The following is a 21,749-nucleotide window of genomic DNA, read 5'->3' as shown; positions in this document are numbered from 1 at the left end:
TTCGCACATATTTATTGTCGATTGCTTTTCATGGTGCTCTTTTATGAATAGATCAAGTTGAATCATTGCATAAACATTTACTCTGCCCAATTTAGGCATGTTTGGAGTGGATAGATTCAACACTATACTTCCGCCAGGCCAGGTGAGTTGAAAACATCAATGTTAGGTTTTCCTTATTTCACAAATTGGGTAGAGTCTTTTGCTCCTTGTGACAATTAGTACTGCGCTGAAAGTTTGGTTGATGTTTAGGGTGCTATTATGGTTGTTGGAGCTTCAAAGCCGGCAGTTGTGGCTGATGTAGATGGCTTCTTCAGTGTAAAGAGTAAAATGCTGGTACGTGCAGTTTCTACTTTTATGTTACACTCACAAGGAGTTTATAAGATTGAAAATAATAAAGAATCCAACTGTATTTTTAAAGTCTTTTCCTGCAGCATTCCCTATGAAATACAACTTATACAATAAACAACAAGTACTATTTACGCTGCTTTCTTCCTGAAACCATATGATGAGCAGTGTCAATACCAATTTACTTTAGAAATGTCAATACCAATTTACTTTAGAAATTGAGTATAAGAAGTAATATATCTGCCACATCGATGCTCTTAGCTAACTTAGGTTTTATAGTATGATGTCCTGGAGTTGGAAATATTATACACGATCTCACTATCAGACCATTAGATATAAATAAGCAGCAGGAGCTGTGTTATTCTATACTTCATAGCTGCATGACTAAAGTTCCTTGTAATAGTGCTGATACAATAGTACTACGCATTATTTTTCTTCCAGAATTTTAAATAGGGGGACCTTGTGATAAAACTCCAGTTCATTAATTGCTTGAAATCCCAAAAACATTCAAGAATCTAATTAACATTACAAAAGAGATATAAGGTTCTCTAGTAAGAATTGGTAGGTTCCAAAATTAGACATGCTAAGGTCAAACATAGCTATGGGCAGTTTACGGGGTTTTGTGTAATTTAATAGTCTTAACACAAGCTAGGAATTATCATATCCATTTGGATTGCGTATTAAGAATAACGTGGCCAAGTACATGGTTGTTGAAATTGGTTTGAATATATATATATATATATTTTTAGAATAGAAACTGTTATTATTAATGAGAGTATCAGTTATAATAACAGATTCTATGAGTGTTGGAATTTCCTCCAGCCAAAATAGCTTATCATCAATAGTAAGAGCATAAGCAGCCAATTGGAGGTTTAAATCAACGTAGACCAAGCATCCTTGAAGATGATGCAACCATCACAAACCTGAGGATAAGAATAATTTTGAACGAGTACAAGAATAAAATGATATGCTTGAAAGCTTCATGGTGGTAACCTGGGGTATATGGTCCTAATTCTTATAGAGATAGAGGAGACTTTTGGGATGAATTGGCTTGAATTGTATTTGTGAACTGAATTGGTGTGTGGGAGGGGACTTCAATACAGGTTTAGTCAAGAAAAATTTCCAAGCGGAAGGGATACTAGAAGTATGAGGGCATTTGATAAACTCATTAGGGAGGCGGATTTAAGGGATTTAGTGTTGTCCAACTCTAAGTTCTCATGGACAAATTTTAGAGAAGATGTGACCAAGAACAATTGATAGGTTTCTAGTTACAAATGGGTGGGAGAACTTGTTCAATGAAGTTAGACAAGTGGTGGGAGTGAGAGCATGATCGGACCATTTCCCCTTGATCTTGGATACCCATCCAGTAAAATGGGAACCAACACTTTTTCAGTTTGAAAATATGTGGTTGGACCATCCAAGTTTCCGGAAGGAATGTGAAATTTGGTGGGGGAACATGAATCCAGTTGGTTGGGAAGGCTACAAAATTATGGAGAAATTGTAAGGTTTGAAGGACAAATTAGAGACTTGGAATAAGGTATCTTTCGGGGATACAAATTTAGCAAGAAGTGAGCTTTTGGGGAGAATTGAGAGATTGGACAGCAAAGAGGAGGAGAGTGGTTTGGACAATGGTGATAGGGAGGAAAGAAAAGTTTTAAGGAATAGGCTAGAAGAAATAATTTTTAAAGATATGGTGGCTTGGAAACAAAAAAAAAAGAAATTTAGAAGGACAAAGGAATGGGATGCGAACACAAAATTGTTTCGCAAGCCGCTACGCAATAGGAGAAATGAGAGTGTAATTTCAAGGTTGGAAAAGGATGATGATTCAGTGTTGGAAGACGAGAAAATTGGAAGAGATGATGATTCAGGGAATTGATTGGAGGGCGATTATGGATGAAAAGGCTCGGTGGTTTGAGCGACCTTTTGAAAGGAGGAAATTAAGCTTGCAGTTTTTAGTAATGACAAGGATAAGTCACAGGGACCAAGTGGATTTTCAGCAGGGTTCTTTCAAGATTGTTTGTGTGGTGAAAAGAGACTTATTGAGAGTATGAGGAATTTCATAGGAGTGGTGTGATTAATTTTGCAGTTAACCATACTTTTCTTTATCTAATTTCGAACCGACTCAAGGAGATTGAAAGACTATAGGCTAATAAGTTTGGTGGCAAGTTTACAAAATTATGGCAAAAGTCTTGGCAAAATTTTAGATGTGGTGCTTATTGCAACTGAGGCAGTAGAGGATTATAGGTCTAAGAAGAAACAGGGTTTGGTGTTTAAAGTGGATTTCGAGAAGGCTTAGGTTTTTGGACTCAATTATATTTCACTACTTACAACTTAAAAGTGTTTCACTTTTTAGCTTCTCTTCTCTCCTCTCTCTAGAATTCCGAAGGATGAGTTCACAATCTCTTTACTGATTTTATTCATAAAATATCTAAATTAGTTAAGATGTCTCAAAAGGATTTGAATCGTTTTCTCCATGAGTTTAGAGTAGGTCCAAAGTTGTACAAAATCTCACTAAGTAAAGATGGTGGCTTGGTGAGAATAGAGGAGTCCAATAGGAGGTCGAGTTTCTTCATTTCCTACAAGTTAGGTGCAGTGATCTGGATTTCTCAAACAATGGAGTTCTTGTGCAAGAATAATAGGATCGATGGTTTCAAAAAGAAGTTCAACGGGGCACAATTTCTTTTGCTGATTGAGGTGCTTACGATCGATACATGAAGATCACAAGAATCAATAGAGGAGCCTTTAGAAGCATCATTCTACCGGGAGGGGGCTGGCCTGGGGCTATCCCGGGGCTGTCCCGGGGATTCCCTGGGGACGCCCCGGGGCTGTCCCGGGGCTGCCCTGGCGCTGTCCTGGGGCTGTCCTGGGGCTGTCCCAGCGCTGTCCCGGGGCTGCCCTGGGCTGTCCCGGGGGGTGCCCTAGGGCTGCCCGGGGGGTGCCCCGGAACTGTACCGGGGGTGCCCCGGGGCAATTTTCTCTTTTGCTTGGTAATGCGTTAATTTACATTGTCAAGTAAGGCCGTTGTTAGGTTGTTTGTATTGTTTGAAGTGTCGAATTTGTTTTTTGTTGGTGTTTGGATTGTGGGGTTTTGAATTGAATTGCCTTGTGCTCTTTCGGTCAAACCGAAGGGTGTCACCATGACTGCCTTGTTGACAAAGGCCACTGCTATGGCTCTTGCTCAGCATCCGGTTGTGAACGCTTCGTGCAAAGACAGTAAGAGCTTTACGTACAATAGTAACATAAACATTGCGGTTGCTGTTGCGATTAATGGCGGTCTTATAACGCCGGTTCTTCAGGATGCTGATAAGGTTTGAAATACGCTCACCTTGTCCACTTTGTTCACGATCCATATCATTTGAGAGCTATAAATTTAAAAAATTGTTTGATTACTAGTAAATGCAACACCCGTTTGAGCTCTTTTTTAATAGTAGGAAATGGTGCACGTTTCATCCAGTGTGAGATAACACTTTCACATAGTTACAACCATGTAACTATGTTGAGATGGCCAGCCCAATCATTTGAGACAACAAGTTCAAAATTTTATTTGATTTGAGATGGCCACCCACATCATTTGAGAGCTATAAATTCAAAATTTTGTTTGATTACTAGTAGATACAACACCTTTTTGAGCTCTTTTCTAGTAGCAAGAAAATGTGCACGTTTCATCCAGTGTCAGAAAACACATTCACACAATTACACCCATGTAACTATGTTGTGATGGCCACTCCAATCAGTTGAGACTATAAATTCAAGATTTTGTTTGATTTGAGATGCCACCCACATCATTTGAGAGCTATAAATTCCAAATTTTGTTTGATAACTTGTAGATGCAACACCCTTTTGAGCTCTTTTTTAATAGTAGGAAAAGGTGCAAGTTTTATCCAGTGTGAGATAACACTTTCACACAGTTACACGCCTGTAACTACGTTGAGATGGCCGCCCCAATCATTTGAGACGATAAATTCAAGATTTTGTTTGATTTCAGATGGCCGCCCACATCATTTGAGAGCTATAAATTCAAAATTTTGTTTGATTGCTAGTAGATGCAACACCCGTTTGAGATCTTTTTTAATAGTAGGAAAAGGTGCGCGTTTCATCCAGTGTGAGATAACACTTTCACACAGTTACATCCCTGTAACTATGTTGAGATGGCCAGCACAATCATTTGAGATGATAAATTCAAGATTTTGTTTGATTTGAGATAGCCACCCACATCATTTGAGAGCTATAAATTCAAAATTTTGTTTGATTACTAGTGGATGTCTTACGCTTTTATTTTATTTTGTTTTGGGGATTTTGGGTTCTACTGTAAATGTTGGGGATTTCAGATTTGGGTTTCGCTTTGGTTTTTTGGTTGTCCTCTTTCGTGCTTCATCGTCAACTTCCCTAGCCTCTCCCTTTCTCTTTCTTTGCTTTTTTCTCTTCCCCGTTTCTCTATAGTTTCCTTGTTGAGATTCCCCTATTCAACCCTAGGATTTGTTTTTCTTTGCTTTTTTCTCTTCCCCGTTTCTCTATAGTTTCCTTGTTGAGATTCCCCTGTTCAACCCTAGGATTTGTTTTTTCCCTCAGATTTCTTTGCTTTTACCTTTTCTCGTATCTTATGATTTTTTCCCCTTTTCAGGGATTTGTTTTCGCTGAAGAGAGGTGGGTTTTTTGGCTGTGGATTCCTGAAAAGTCTTGGGTCTATATGGTGGCTTTTGGGTGATTCTTCTTCAATGTCTGAGGCGACGTCCTTTCGCTCGTTGGAATCGCCATCGACTTATGTTGTCGACGACTATATTTCGTTGACAATCTCTACTTCTCATTCAATTCCTTTTTTTTTTTTTTGGTTCGTTTGTTTAGTTCTTGAGAAAGTGAAAATTTTTTTTTGAAAGATTTGGGTTTTTTCTCAACTATTATAAGCTATGATAAGATATTCTCCATACATTTTTGTTTTGTTTATGGTAGGCACGATCATTTGTTTGCCTTGTCAATTTGGTTAAATGAAGGTTTTGATTTTTTTCGAGGAAAATGAAGTTTTGATTAATGATGGAAGAAAAAAGAATAGGAAAGGGAAAATGAACTATATCTAAACTAAAAGCAATATAATAGGAGGATTTTATTAAAATGGATTGTGTTGTAGTTCTTTCTAAAATTCTCTTTCAATATAAAGTTTTTTGCTTGTTAACAATACATTTATATGGATGTTTTCGTTATGGGGTTTCTATTCTGAATCATTTATGGATTCTAAACTACAGCCAGTTTGAAGCTGCTTTGTTAGGTTCTATTATTGCATTTTAGGTTTCTATTTAGTTACCAAAGAGTATTTTGGCAAGAGTGATTCTTTTTTCCCTATCACGAGATCTTGATAAGAAAAGCGATCTTGTTCTAGGAGGCTTTGTTTTGGAGTATGGAAGCACTGAAGGAGACCCAAAAGATCGATTGACCTCTGTTTGCACTTGGTGATTTAATATCTGCACTTGTCTCCACATTCCATCACTCATGGTCTAAAGTTTACTACTCTAAGTACTTGGTTAGGACAAATATTCGAGGTAAACTCAAAGAAGATAAGTAAATTATTTGAAGTTGTGAATCGATTTATAGTTTTGGTTGTATGCACTCAAAATTTAATGATATCTTTTCTCCATTTGCACATTTAAATAGAGATCATGTTCATATGGCCATGTTTGGAGTTGGTTTTGTTTTTGTTTTTCTCATCAGTGAAAACGGGAGAGGAACGGCGTTTGGCACAATTAAAGACAAAAAACGGAAATGAAAACGATTTTTTGGTTTAGTGTAAAATGAGAGAGAAATGAAAAACGACTTTTTGTCGTTTTTCATTTTTTGTTTCCGTTTTCTCCTCTCTCGAGCACACACAGAGAGAGACATTAATGTATTTTTTATACTGAAAACAATCTCTTGATAAAATTACCAAATGCATTTTCAAAAATGATTTCTGCCTTCTCCTCTGATTCTCTCTTTCGTTTTTCTGGATTCTCTTCTCTTCTCTCTCCCTTTCTTCTCTTTCTTTGTGTTTGCGTTGCTCTTTCGTAAGTACTTTTTTCTTCATCTTCACTTACATGACTATTTCTCTTGTAACTTCTGAGATTAGAGGAAAAGGGAAAGCTCTCCACTCATTTTTTCAGTTTCGTTCTGTGCATCTGCATTTCCTTGCTCTATCTCTCGTTTTGTCTTCTTGCAGATTCACGGTTTTCCTGGTGTTGTTCCTCTACTCACCTTTACAGGTTTACCTTTTTCTCCACTTCTAATGCTTTTAGATTTTGGGGATTTCCTTTTCCCTGGTTCTAGATTAGATTGCTATTTTGATTTTTTTTAGTTATGTTTACCTTTTTGTCGCTGAAGTCATGTTTGTGCAAAATGCTTGGTTTCATTCGAGCCCTAAATCAGATCACAAGATACCCCTTTTGTTTTCCTCTCTTCTCTCTGCAGCCTTCAAACTCCGTCCCCTCTCTTTTTCTCCCCATCTCCGCCGTATCTCTCTCTTCATCCTCGACAGAAGCTCATATTGGAACCTCTCCATGACTGGTTTGGAACTCTGACCACCCTAAAAAATAAGGTGATTTGTGCTACCAGTTTCAGTCCCCTTTTCAATCACTAGGTAACCTCTCTTTGATATCCAAATCTTAATATGGTATTTTTGAATCCTATTTTCTAATACATCTTCTCTTATTGCAAACACATTTGGTTTAACCTAACGAAGCCGAGTTTCTAAGGAGAAACAAAAGAAATAAAAGCTTCTCAACCAAACCAATTTATGTAAGCTGCTCAATTTGCATTAGACGCTTGCCAATGTCATAATTAATTTATTTTTATTTCTGCAGTACTTCATTTTGAACTAATATTTGAAATGTAGAATTTTGGTATCCCTAATTCCTTTTATATGATTTTTAGTTTTAGCTATGTTAGAATATCTATTTTTTCCCCCGATGTTTTTGTTTTGTGTAATCTGTTTGTTGATTGGGACTAATTGCATATTCATTATATTCTAATTTGGTTGTATTTGGATTTGGATTGAAATAGTATATGGGGTTATGTTATCTTACAAAAATAATGTAGTTACATGCGTCTGTTTACCTCTTATAACCTTTATTCTTTGTATTCCAATTTTTCTCATTGTCTTTATAATATTTTTGAATGTCTTATTACAAAAAACACCCCATGCTGTCTATAGTCTCATATGTACTCTGCCTCTGGTAAGAGGCAAGAGAAGTGCTTAGCCAGACATTGACTGCGTGAGCTATCCAGCTTTAAAGATTTGACTTTCATTGGTAAAACCGTACTCATCTTATTGATAATGTTAATCTTTTCTTCAATAAAAAAAATTGTCAGTAGTTTGAGTGATACTCTGTCCCTGAGTACTTAATTAAATGAGTGAAGAAGGTCATCATTTTTCTTTCTGTCAATCTTGGTATCATTTTTTTATTTTTTGCAGTTAGCATTGTTCTAAAGGTTAGATTTTATTTGTTCTTTGGGTTGTAAAGATGCGTGTCTTTGTCTACCTGTGTCGGAAATTGATTTATACTTGAGAAAGCTTGAAGAATTGCACAAACAACTTGTTACACTTCAAACCAAGAAGGTGCAAGATCATCTCTGCCCGCTAAAATTACTTTATTTGGTTCTTTGTTTAGGTGACTTTGAAGGATCTAATAAATAATGCACAACTGAATTTTTGGTTGCTGCAATACGAAGGTTATGGGGGGTCAAAATACAGATAATGTAGAGGTAAGTGTTCTACGTTTTTAGTTTCCTGTATGTGTAATTTATTTCCCTTTTGGTTGATCATATTTACCCTTATTGTATTGGCTGCTACAAGCCCTTGATGTCTGCACTTGCAACACAACTGTCAATGGTTTTTGTACATTGAAAAACATAATCTACAGTTCTTAAACTCAATGCGCTAATAAATGACTTTTGCATGTCAGGATTGCTTTAAGATGGTAATATGCTACTACTTAAATGGAGTTTTTATCTGTTAGTACGCAGATTACTGTCTTTTCTATAAGAATCTTTATCATTTTCTTTCTTCCGTTGGTGCAGGAATTTTGTTTAAGCTGAGTTAAGTAACGGCTGGAAATTGCTCTCTAAGGAAAAAAAGAATAAAACAAAAGAACAAGTTGAAGATGTTAATTGGGCGCAATTGGGTGCTAGAAAGATAAAGAGCAATACACTCATCTCGGGAAGAACATTGAGCCATAGCAAATGGGTATGACTAAGATTCTTCTTGTTTGACTAAATGAATTATTATATATATTTATATATGTTTTGTGTTGGCAATGTGTTGTATGTTCCTATAGACATATAGTGTTCTAAAATGTGGCATTGAAGCTATATAGTCTGGTATGTATAATGATGTGTTGTTAGTAGTACAAAAATTACATTTGTGTCCGTTTTGTCGAATGTCTACATCTCTTTACCTTCTGTTCGAATCCTTGGACAGACTGAGCATCAGCTTGCTAGGTTAAAGAGGAAACTTTAAGCAAGAAAGAAATAGCAAAAGTTGAGAAATGGTTGGCTGCATGTGACTAAGAGAGCTGGCTTTAGTATCATAGGTTGGTGTAAAGATTATTATTATTTTGTGCGTTTGGAATTGGTTCCAAAACGTTTTTGTTTTCTGTACGAAAATGGAAATGAAAACGTTTTCATTTTTATTTTTGAATTATTTCTGAAAATGCGTTTGGTAGTTTTATTCAGAGATTGATTTTAGTTTTAAAAAAAGCTAAAACTGCGTTTGGTGGTTTCATTTTTGAAAACATGTAATAGTATTTAATATATTAAATAAATAATAATTGAATCCCAAATAAAAACACTAATAATTAATAAAATATAAAAATTACAATCTTAACTTAAATTATTGTTGTCAATACGAATCCCACATTTGATTAGCTAGATGATCCCTAAAATTAACCATGTAATTATGTTGTTGCCGACCACTCATTTTAGATGTTTCTGCTTCCTGTGCATGCATACCATGTTGTTGTCCCTGTTGCCCTTCTTGTTCTCCCTCAATATCTTCTACGGGCAAATCGAACTTATATTTGGGTGGCGCCAAGAATTGGTTATCTGGATCTCTTATAGTCTCAGTTAACACTCTGGAATCAGCAGCTGATCCTTCCCATCCGGAATTGACATAAGTGAATAGCATATCAAAACTACACGCTGCCATTACATTTTGAGTACACGAATGTCTTCTTCCTCTGTAGACTGTCTGTTGATGTGCAGGTGGGACAACCATCATGTGTGTACCGTCTATTGGACCAATACAATCTTATTAAAATACATAAGGCGTGAGTTAGGATTAATTTAAAAGTATTTGTCATATTAGTAGTTTATGAGCAGAGTGAGATTGTACCTTAAATCATGGCCAGTACTTAGGGTTGTGTTGAATCTCTGGGGGACAATGTTTATATTTGGTAGTTTCATAACTTCAGGTGCTAACGCAGACAATGCGGTAAGCACATTATCAAAATGCCGGTGTACTGTCTCTCCAGAATGACAAAATCTATCTTGTATCTTTCTATTGCGATTTTAGTGGGCAACCGTTCTTAAGAACATCATTAGAGATTCTTCTGTTGAAATACTTGAAGAAGGCATTAGGTTGCGGCCTCGAATTAACTGAACAATTGCTTCAAACGTGTCTCGATGCATACGACACATTTCAAACAAATTTTCGGGATGTCCATGTAATTGTTCTAAAACATATTCTCGTCTTGTTAACGCAGAATTACGACGAGGTTGCCTAGTTCGTATGTTTCCAATCGACATCAATAATTGGATATAATGTTGTGGTTGTTCATCATCATCTGATGACTGGAGAAAGTCAACAGCTCTGGCATAATTCTCACTATTTGAATCCATATGAACCTAAAAAATGAACAAGACTGGAATTAATCAAACATCCATATAACATTAACTAATCAAACCAAGAACTCCAATGTAATTCAATCCGACTAGAAACAAATAACAAAGTGTAACAAACACAAGTCTGAGAGGAAAATCTATTGTACATGCTCAACAATACTTAAAAAAAAACATACGTCCGAGACAAAACAAATAAAGAAAACAACACAAAAATCATTTAAACTACAGGCTTCGAATCCATGAAAGATGACGATGAGCGGGTATTTTCACAAACATCCTCCTAAGGGAAATGTCAACAGCCAACTGGTGCGCTGTCTTACTATATGCATTGTCGTCTAAATACTCCTCATACCCATTCAGCAAATCCATACAGGTTTCAATACTTGTAGTTAGATCCTCTTTCTGAGCCTCAGCTAATGCCATAGTACGGGCTTGCCTATCAGTTAAATATTGCTGAAACAAATTAACCTTTTGAACAGATGTCTCACTATGTAGGGTAGCACTCTTTGCCAAAGCCTCTATAGCCTCATCAACGGCAGTATTCTTCTTGCCCTTCTTCTTGGATCGAGTAGTAGGACCCTGAGACCGTCCGTTTCTATTGGATTTTGCACCCCGGACTTCATCCGAGTCCCCTGTACCCTCCTCCTCCTCTTCCGGTTGTGTGGCAGCCCTTTTCGCCGCATTCAAAACATTAACGGCAGTACGTGCATTCATTGACTCCTGTCCAGTAGCAATAGTCCCAAAAAAATCTGTGAAAGTTGGGCAAAGTTCTACAAACCCCCTGTCTTGAATTTCTTAGCATCAGGATGTTTCTGACATTATAAAGTAAACAAGAGTCAATACTCATGTGCAATCCAAATACCAATTCAACTCTTTCATATAACATAAGATGTTTATGCTCAAAACTTACCGCCACATATGAATCCCATACTTCTTTTTCAGCCGTGACAGTGATAGCCTCAGAATTCCAACCAAACCCTGTTGTTTCAATTAATGCCCGAAACTCCCTCGTGCTACGTCTGCTATGAAATGCTTACCAAACATAAGTGCTATTTCATTACCAATTTTGATCCACGTTTTTCTGTCCAAAGTAGATGTTTGCAGCCCATTCTTTGACTCCTCATATATCAGTTCTACATAAAAATCCTCAATTGCAACTGGCCATTTTGTATTATCGTCCTTATCACACATCTAAAATAACACTTTCATCATTAAAATAAATCACAATTTTAAAGTATATAGACACACATACACACACACACACACACACACACACACACGCAGGGGCTGAATTAGCCCCAATGGTGGCCTCCCAGGGGCTGAATCAGCCCCAATATCAGCCTCTCAGGGGCTGATTCAGCCCCAGTGGAGGCGTCCAAGGGGCTGAGACAGCCCCAATGTGAGGCCACCATGGGCTGAATCAGCCCCAATGGGGGCCTCCCAGGGGCTGAATCAGCCCCAATATCAGCCTCCCAGGGGCTGATTCAGCCCCAGTGGAGGCGTCCCAGGGGCTGATAAAGCCCCAATGTGAGGCCCCTAGGGGCTGAATCAACCCTAATGGGGGCCTCCCAGGGGCTGATACAGCCCTAATATCAGCCTCCAGGGGCTGAATCAGCCCTAATGGGAGGCTCCCAGGGGCTGATATAGTCCCAATGTTAGGCCCCCAGGGGCTGAATCAGCCCCAATGGGGGCCTCCCAGGGGCTGATACAGTCCCAATATCAGCCTTCAGGGGCTGAATCAGCTCCAATGGGAGGCTCCCAGGGGCTGACCCAGCCCCAATTGGGGCCTCCCAGGGGCTGAATCAGCCCCAATATCAGCCTCCCAGGGGCTGATTCAGCCCCAATATCAGCCTCCAGGGGCTGAATCAGCCCCAATGGAAGGCTCCCAGGGTCTGATACAGCCCCAATGTGAGGCCCCCCAGGGGCTGAATCAGCCCCAATGGGGGCCTCCCAGGGGCTGATACAGCCCCAATATCAGCCTCCAGGGGCTGAATCAGCCCCAATGGGAGGCTCCCAGGGGCTGATACAACCCCAATGTGAGGCCCCCAGGGGCTGAATAAGCCCCAATGGGGGCCTCCCAGGGGCTGAATCGGCCCCAATAAGCCTCCCAGGGGCTGATTCAGCCCCAATGGAGGCGTCCCCGGGGCTGATACAGCCCCAATATCAGCCTCCAGGGGCTTAATCAGCCCCAATGGGAGGCTCCCATGGGCTGAATCAGCCCCAATTAGGGCCTCCCAGGGGCTGAATCAGCCCCAATATCAGCCTCCCAGGGGCTGATTCAGCCCAGTGGAGGCATCCCAGGGGCTGATATAGGCCCAATATCAGCCTCCAGGGGCTGAATCAGCCCCAATGGGAGGCTCCCAGGGGCTGATACAGCCCCAATGTGAGGCCCCCCAGGGGGGCTGATACAGCCCCAATATCAGCCTCCAGGGGCGGAATCAGCCCCAATGGAAGGCTCCCAGGGGTTGATACAGCCTCAATGTGAGGCCCCCAGGGGCTGAATCAGCCCCAATGGGGGCCTCCCAGGGGCTGAATCAGCCCCAATATCAGCCTCCAGGGGCTGATTCAGCCCCTGGGAAGCCCCCTTTGTGGCTAATTCAGCCTCCCAAGGGCTGATTCAGCCCCAGTGGAGGTGTCCCAGGGGCTGATACAGCCCCAATGTGAGGCCCCCAGGGGCTGAATCAGTCCGAATGGGGGCCTGCCAAGGGTTGATATAGCCCCAATATCAGCCTCCAGGGGCTGAATCAGCCCCAATGGGAGGCTCCCAGGGGCTGATACAGCCCCAATGTGAGGCCCCAGGGGCTGAATTAGCCCCAATGGGGGCCTCCCAGGGGCTTATATAGCCCTAATATCAGCCTCCAGGGGCTGAATCAGCCGCAATGGGAGGCTCCCAGGGGCTAATACAGCCCCAATGTGAGGCCCCCAGGGGCTGATTCAGCCCCAATGGGGGCCTCCCAGGGGCTGATACAGCCCCAATATCAGCCTCCAGGGGCTGAATCAGCCCCAATGGGAGGCTCCCAGGGGAAAAAAAACACGGAAAAAAAATCACCAAATCAGATAAAAAACATATCAAAAAATTAGAAAAAATATTCAACCAAATCAAACGGAAAACATATCAACTGATTTGGTTGAGTATATATCAAATAAAAAACATATCAAAAAAAGCCATAAAAAAAAAACAAATCAGAAAAAATGCTCAACCAAATCAAACGGAAAACCATCAAACGTTTTTGTCTGGGGGCATACCTCGGTGAGAACAGGGCGAGACGAGAATAGAGGAGGTCGGGTGAGAAGCAAACGGCACAAGTCAGGCGAGAAGGAAACCGGAGAAAACGAATCGGGCGAGAAGAACACGGAGGAGCTCGGCCGGGAAGAAGGGCACTGGGCTGAAGAAGGGCAGAAAAAATCTGAAGAAATGAGAGAACGGGAGGCTGAAGAAAGAAAAGCAAAACGAAAACGAAAACGAAAAAATGAAAACATATTTTTTCCGTTTTCAGAATTTGACAAAACGACAAAAGCGGTTTTGTTTTTGTTTTTTAAAAAAAATTTCGCCAAACGCGTTTTGGCCACGCGTTTTCAATTTTTTGCTTCAAAAAACGTGAAAAATGAGATTGAAAACGGTAACAAACAGGCCTATTATTTTTTTCCATGTTATGACTTTAGAGTTTCTAATCGACAAATAAAATGAGACAGTAAAGAATAATTTTAATTTTTGTGCAAATAGAGCTCGATCAAGGATCAATGTACACTGAAAATGTAATGGGTCCAATTTAGTGTTGCATGAAAGATACAATATTTGACTCTTCCCTCAAGACTTAAGGAGTCCCCCCCCCCCCCCCCCCTTTTGATGTTCTTATGGGTGTGCTAGTGTTTTGTTTTGTTGGTGGTATGGCAACCATTTTATTTTTAATCTTTGATTACTTGATTGGAATATTGTACAAATTATAGATTCTGTGACACGCATTTCTTTCTTTCTCTTTTTTTTTTTTTTTTTTAAGTATTCTGTGACATGCATTTCAAATTTCTTTTTCCTTTTATATAGTGGGTTAAAGAATTGAAAGTATATAAAGCATATGAGGTTACAGCTAGACGGCTTTTAAATAGGAAGCTGAGCAGAACTTTAGACGTCACATGTTTAGTAAGCGACTTCTATAAGTCTTTTTAAATGCACTCTAAATAGGAAGCTGAGCAGAACTTTAGACGTCGCATGTTTAGTAAGCGACTTCTATAAGTCTTTTTAAATGCACTCTGTTTTTAGATGTCACCCGACAAGCAACGCCTAAAAGGAGGTTTAGATCTCGTCCAAAACAGCAACGTCTAAAGTGGTACTTTTCCGGGCGACGTCGAAGACCTTTTGTGTAGCATAGTTTAAATAGAAATTTAGATTTGTTTACATTCTTATGGGGTTATCTGTTACAAAAAAGGTTTGAATGAAATCGTTTTTAATCAAACTTATGAAATAAAGAAAGGCTTCCTATCCGTTATGAATAAATTTTGTTTTTTCCTCTTTCTTTTGAAACCATGTTAAGTTTCCTTTCAATGTGTATATTTGTTTTTTACTGGTTCAAATATATAACAAATATTTGTTTGTTGTTCAGTTAATAATTGATTTGTATTCTAAAGAGAAATATTAGCCAATGTGGAGTAAGAGCTTGACTCGGTTTAGTTGTACAATCATCTAGAGAGAGCTCATGATTTATTTGCAAAGAGAGCTCGAAATTAGGTGAAGTTATGCTTTCTTACGAGGATATTCTCAATAAAGAATATAAAGAGTTCTTTTTAGGAAATCAATCCATGAGCTGAAGAAATAACAAGAACGTTTGGAACAGGTATTCATCTAAAAAACTATAATCTAATAAAATTATTTGAATCATAGTCGTACTTATTTACCACGAAAAAGAGCTTAAAATTCAACAGATCAATGATGCAATGGATTTGTGATGAAAGGATGAGTCTGAGGATCCTTAGCTTTCAAATTTTTAACTTCACTAAATCCAACAAAAATCACGTGTCAACAATAATTCAACCAAAATCATAGAATTAATGTAGCATATGAAGTTGAAATATTCATTTTTCTCCAAATGTATTTGCAATAAGAAAAAGAAGAATAATTTAATGGGCATAATTTGTGACAAAAAATAATACTACGATGACGAAACTATAAAAACACTATTCGTACATATATTATTGTTATTTGTTTTTTAGTTTCCTTCATCAGTTTTCTCTCACTCATTCTGCGTTCTTCTCTCTCAACCTTCTTCTTTCTCATCTCCTTCTCTTGATTTTGATGGGCAGACACTTCGGCTTTGTTCAATTTGTTGATTCGAGTTTTCAATTTAAATTGAGATGTAATTTTATGCGAATTTTTAAAAAAATTAGATGTGACTTTTTGTAAGAGTTTTTTAACTGTAATAAAATTGAAATTGAAAACTCAAATCGGTAAAATGAAAAGCCTTCCATTTTATCCTTTTCTGAACTTTTTTTGCTTTCTTTTCTCTTTGTTCTGTTCTCCTCCCTTGCGCCTTTTCTTCTTGCTCTTCATCTCATCATTTTCTTCTACCTCTCTCTCTCTCTCTCTGCATTTGGACGGAGAATCAGAGTGTTAATTTGGGCTTGTAAGACGTGGTTGTGGAGTTTGTGGTGTGAGGATGAGATCTTTGCCCTAAAGAAAAAAAGTAGAACTTTCTCCCTCTAGGGCTTTGGATCAGTTCAGGTTTTATCTTTTTTTTTTTTTTTTCCTTAATCTCATTTCTCTTGCGCCGTTCCTCTGCCCAGCCCTAGGATCTCTTCTTTCAGTTTTTTTTTTCTTCATCTTTTTTCTCTTTTCACCATGCAGTTTTTGTTTTTCCATTCCAGGGAGATATTCATCAGAAACCCAGGAGTGGTGGGTTTTTTTGTTTGCTTGCTCTCAATGTTGCTTGACTGTCTGGATTACTATGGGATTCATGGTGTTGGAGACTACATTGTCATAATAGGTGACAAAACCTGTTACTTTATCCTTTTTTCCACTTCTGTTTGTTTTTTTCCTGGTACAGCTTTTTGGATGGAGAGAGAGTAAAAATCGGATGATATGCTCACTCCTTGAGAATCATAGCAAACTTATTTTGTGCTCAAAATTTCTGATTTTGCTTCTTCTCAATCCGTTCGTACCATTTTATATGGTAATTATAAATCTCTCTCCAGATAGATATAAGTTTGATCGTGTTCTTAGTCTCAAATGAACCATGGATCATAGTCTGGAATCTCCCAATTTGTTACTGCTGTTGGTTTTTTTTTTTTTTCCCATAATCAAGTTTTGTTCTTTGGAGGTCCATTTACAAGTCGATTATTTTGGTTTTGGAAACTAAGAACACAAAACTGGAATTGGGTTATTGGGAATTCAAAATCAAGCGTGATTTTTCATTTTTAATCTGTTGTTTGTTCTTAGTGTTGTTTTCACAAATTCTTCTATGTACACTTTTAATAAGATGTGTTCAATAATGTTAGGAACCTAATATTTAGAAGTCTTTTTCAATAGTCTTAAGGAGAGTATAAATAGGGGGTTTAGTTGCTAGGGAGGGTAGGATGAGATTTGTGGAGAATTTCTAGTGTTTCGGCTATTAGCTTGGGAGGTTGTGGGGTTCCTCGAAAATCCCTCTCTATCTTTATTTTCCTGTATTTTCCATTCTTGCCGATTGTGAGCTTCGTTGAGCTCACTGATGTTAGTAAATTGAGTGATATTCAATAAAGAAACTATTAGTTGGATCCCATTCAAATACTTGCTGGTTTTTCATTTCTTTTGAGTTCAGGATCCTAACAATGGTATCAGAGCATCTACGATCCACGGAGCTCTTTGAGTTGAGAGAGAAACTTAGGGTTGCTTTAAGAGCTAATCACAAGGTTTTTGGAGGGAGTATGGGGGAACTCCGGGACCATGTGGGGAAGATTCGGACCTAGATGGGTGACTTGCAGGTGGCGCTGCGGAGGATGGAGGCACTGTTGGCAGCGTGGCCGATGGCCGGGGAGGCCAAGTTGGGTCGCGACGGCGAACGACGGGACGGGGAGAGGCGAGATCGCGCGCCTCGGGGCGAGGAGAGCCCAGATCGCGTTGATCCAGGCGGAGTGGAGGTGCCAAATCGGGCGGATCTTCGCCAGGAAGCGCCGATTCGCGAAGATCAAGGCCGCGAGAGGGAGTTCTGACGCCGGCGAGACGTGGGTCTCATGGAGGAGCGCGAGATCCGTCGCGATCTGGGGCTGGGTGGTCCGGATCTGTAACGGTAGGGTTTGTTCGACGACGGGAGGAGGGCAGGAGGTCGCGACCGTTGGGAGAGGGCGGCGGAGCTTGGTCGGCGACGGGAAGTGGAGTGGGAGCCAGAGTTAGAGGAGGAGAAGCTTGCTCCGAGGCTGGGACGGCATGGGCACCCTCGGAATAGGGAACCCATCCCTGATTTGGTCGCGGTTGGGGCTTATTCCGGCCCGGTTTGGACCGGGCCTCGCGATTCCGGGGTGGAAGGGGCTGGTTCCGGTGCTACGGAGACAGATTCCGGCGCGACGGAGGCTGGGCTCGACGATTTGGCTGCAGTTTGGATAGGGCCTCACAATTCCGGCGAGAAAGGGGTTGATTCCGGTGCTGCGGAGGCAGCTTCCGGCGGGATTGTAGTGGAGTCCCGCAATTCCAACTCCATTAAGGCTGATCCCGGTGATATTGGTGTTGTTTTCAGAAATTCCGGCCAAATTTGGAGCGGGTCTCATGATTATGATGCTGTGGAGGTTGTTTCCGGTGAGGTTGGGGCATATTCCAGCATAGGTAAGGCATGGTTCTGGAATTCCGGAACTATTGGGGCCACCGTTAGCGATTTGGGGGCTGTGTTCCCAAAAGTGTGGACTGGGTCTCGTGATTCAGGAGTGAACTGGGTTGATTTTGGCATGGTTAGGGTTGGACCTCGTAATTACAATAATATTGGGCCTAGTTCTGGTGCAATGGTGGTTGGGCCTCAAAATTCCAACACATTTAGGACTGGGTATAATAAGTTTGTAGCTAGGTATGAAGCAATTGGTGACAGAGAGGTTCAAAGGACGAAGACCTGGTTAGCTGAGAAGGAAACTTCTTTGTTAATAATGGGTTTGTCAAAAGCTTTTTATGGTCATTGATAAGCTTGATCAGGGGGCTCCAACTGAATTGGTGGACTTTGTAGCTGCTTTCCAAGATACAAAGAAGTTGAAGAAGAAAGTAATTGATTTGGCTCCAATTTGAAGACGTGTCTTACAAGGACAACATCAATTTGGGGACTCAAATTGAGGAACTAACAAAGCCTTTTGTTCTCAATCATTTAGATGTTATTTTTCAATTTTATTTCTTGATTTTCACCTTGAGGACAAGGTGATTCTTTGGGGCGGGAGTAATATTAGGAACCTAATATTTAGAAGTCTTTTTCAATAGTCTTAAGGAGAGTATAAATAGGGGGTTTAGTTGCTAGGGAGGGGAGGATGAGATTTGTGGAAAATTTTTGGTGTTTTGGCTGTTAGCCTGGGAGGTTGAGGGGTTCCTCGAAAATCCCTCTCTATCTTTATTTTCCTGTATTTTCCATTCTTGCCGATTGTGAGCTTCGTTGAGCTCACTAATGTTAATAAATTGAGTGATATTCAATAAAGAAACTATTAGTTGGATCCCTTCAAATACTTGCTGATTTTTCATTTCTTTTGAGTTCAGGATCATAACAAATAATTACCAGTACAGCATAGTACATACGGCATTACCTTTGTGAAGATCGAGTTTAGAAAAGTGGAATTACATATTCCAGCTTTATTTAGACCTTATGTTTGTTTTTTTGTTTTTGTTTTTTTTGCAAAAGGGGGCAAATTTGCTTTAAAGGCTTGGTTGGGTAAATTGGGTAAATGATGAAAGGCATAAAAGTTCACATGATTGATAATATTTGGTTGAGAAGTTTCCATGTGGATGCAATGGACGATTTGATGGCACTGTTCCACTTAGAATATTTTGTCCATCACGGGCGTTATAAACTTGCAGAGAGTTCGCTTTAGCAAAAAGAGTACAACTCAAAATCATTCTTGTTATCATTAAAGTTGGACTTGATTACTGGATTTTTTTTTTGTATTTTTTATATTTTTTTAGCATGTCTTGATTGAGGAAATAAGCATTTTGTATGATTGTATTTAGCAATTCTATTATACTTGTTATCAATTAGTGTTTGTTGTTAGTACTGTGTGAAAAATCAGGCATCTTTAGGCTGATTATATAGCATTTATTTTGATCTCTGTAAGATTCAGGTGTTTGTATGATTAATTCTCACTGAGATACACATGTATACTTTTCCTCAGTCTGACTCTTTAATCCTCGTTTAGTTTCCTTAAATTTTGATTATCAATTCTCTGTATCTTCATTACATATCGCTTTTATTCCTCTCATTTCCTGTTTTTCTAATTCATTTACTTTGCCCTATATTCTCATCTTCTATTAGCTATCCATATAATCTCTCTTTTTGCAAGTTCATCAGTCTCTTGTTGTAAGAGTTAAATAGTCTCCTTTATTGGAAATTTCAACCGTTATTGTCATTGAAATAATTTCTCTCAAGTCTTCAAGTTTTTGTGCTGCTAAGTTTCCTCAGATTGTGCTTACTGAAATAATTTTCTATTTCACTCAAATTTTAATAATAATAAAAATAACAACAGTATCCTTTGGGAGGTTTTCTGGTTATATTTTGACTTTATCTTATCTAACACTTACGCCAAATTCAGAATTTTAACTGAGTCATGCATATGGTTATGTTAGTAAATCTTCGTTTCCATTTTAATTTGGATAATGCTTCAATTTCATTTGTCGGTTACTTTTAGTTTTCTGTCCACACTAATAGACCTCTAAGGTGCTTTGCTTATTCACAATGGTATATTTCCAAACATTAATCGAATACTGAAGTATTACTGTTTGTTAATTCACAAATCTAATATAGTCTTTTCTTGAGACTCTGTTTATATTTTTTTCTTGAACCTATCCCACTATTTTAAGCTATTAAATTAGTTTTCTTACTTAATCTCGTCGAACGCCACTATTTTTTTGGTTGAATAATTTTAAATAATAGTTGATATCTTTTTTATTATCCACTTTTGTTCTTCCACGATTTTATAAAAAGTTTTGTTTGATTTTGAATTAATACTATTTTAACACAATAAGTTTGTGTTGATTAATTGTATGTGAATTTTACTTATTACTCTTGGAGATTAGATTTGATTTACGTATTTATAATTTATTTCTTGAAGAACATTGTTAGTATCTATAAGGAAAAAAAAAATGGTGAGAAATAAAAAAACATTTTGTGAGTGCCCTCACTGAAATAAAATCCTAACTACGTCCTTGCTCATATCTATAAGAATTCAGAAGAAGAAACTATTAGAATTTGGGAAGAGATGAGAAGAAAAATAAAAAAGAAGAATTGCACTTTATAAAGTATTAGGCGTGCATCTTAAAAAATTAACTTGTTTAAGTTAGATGACGACTTAATATCTTTATATAATTGTAGTTTTTGTTTATATTTAGACTACGTAGAATTTAGTATTTTAATCCTTAACATAAACATTGCATTGTAGTCAAGTAGCAGCCCTCCCTAAGCCGCCTCATCTATCTATAGTGACAATTACAAAACCATAGCTCGAATTACGTCCAAGCCCATACTCGACATGGTGGTCTGTAATAGCATATAATGTTTGGGCCTAAATAAGCGACACTCTGCATTATATATAGATACTAACTTAGCGGTAACACTTTCTTCTTCGATGGCTTCACGCGGCTATGACTAGTCGACATTTTGCATCTCAATGCAATCTATAATGCAAGCAAGGACATCCATTTGAACCCACGATACAATGGACTAACATTGATACCAATTATAATGAACCCATCAGGCAAAACTCACCAATACAAAATCAAATGTTCAAAGGCTTATAAATCCACTAATTATCTTATAATTATTCGTATGGGAGTTTTGATATCTAACATAAACCCTTCTTCATTTGTGGCCTTACTTGCTTTTAATAGAACAAACCACTAGTAGTTCGAATCAGCTATGCTTTGGTAAGCAGATTAATGGTGACATTAAAATTTTATGTAGTGACATTAAAATTTTATGTAGTGGCATAAACAATAGAGTTGAAAAAAATAATGGTTAAAGTTGAAATTTTCTCCAGATTACTTGTCACAATGATTAGGCATTTGAAGTATCTTACCCAAGCTTAAAGAAGGAACATTATCATGCTTAATCTTTTACTTCCACGTCAACGTCAAGCCTGGTGGTTAAAAAGAATCTTAGTCCAGCTAAGTTTCGGCTAATGGCCCATAGTTGTAACAAAGAATCCATAAGCTATCCCACTAGAATTATTAGATCTATTGTGAGAGCAAATATCTTTAGCTGGAAAAAAAAAAAAAAGTGTCCCATCTTCCACGTGAAACATGTTGCTGAAAAGGAGTGATGGGCACGCTTTATTTTATCTTCTGACGGTTTTTGGATCTTATTGTGAGTAGAAACAAATATGTTTCAGAGAATTAACGATTACAC

The 21,749-nt window shown here is 38.7% G+C and overlaps 1 protein-coding gene and 1 long non-coding RNA gene across 4 annotated transcripts in view; both read left to right on the top strand.

Annotated features, from left to right (window-relative positions):
* The window catches only part of LOC112093347 (dihydrolipoyllysine-residue acetyltransferase component 4 of pyruvate dehydrogenase complex, chloroplastic-like), a 29,778-nt gene extending 10,691 nt beyond the window's left edge, over positions 1-19,087 (top strand). For 2 of the 3 annotated variants that reach the window (XR_002903011.1, XR_002903010.1), the window contains 5 exons: positions 96-142; positions 250-333; positions 7,974-8,067; positions 8,383-8,548; positions 19,035-19,087. Coding sequence is in view for 1 of the 3 variants with exons in the window: in XM_024171557.1 (XP_024027325.1) it covers positions 96-142; positions 250-333; positions 7,974-8,060 (218 nt within the window). In the remaining 2 variants the exon portion in view is untranslated. Of the gene's footprint in view, positions 1-95; positions 143-249; positions 334-7,973; positions 8,068-8,382; positions 8,549-19,034 lie in introns of those variants that run through there. The other variant, XM_024171557.1, reaches the window with a different exon arrangement.
* On the top strand, positions 5,744-6,895 carry LOC112093348. The gene is made up of 3 exons (XR_002903012.1): positions 5,744-5,876; positions 6,527-6,569; positions 6,775-6,895. It is a non-coding gene; the product is annotated as an uncharacterized LOC112093348 (long non-coding RNA).
* Positions 19,088-21,749: the final 2,662 nt, after the last annotated feature.

This window comes from Morus notabilis, unplaced genomic scaffold (genome assembly GCF_000414095.1).
Source record: "Morus notabilis unplaced genomic scaffold, ASM41409v2 Scaffold1198, whole genome shotgun sequence".
In the NCBI taxonomy this organism is placed as follows: Eukaryota; Viridiplantae; Streptophyta; class Magnoliopsida; order Rosales; family Moraceae; genus Morus; species Morus notabilis.
This window is presented reverse-complemented; position numbering and strand designations above follow the sequence as displayed.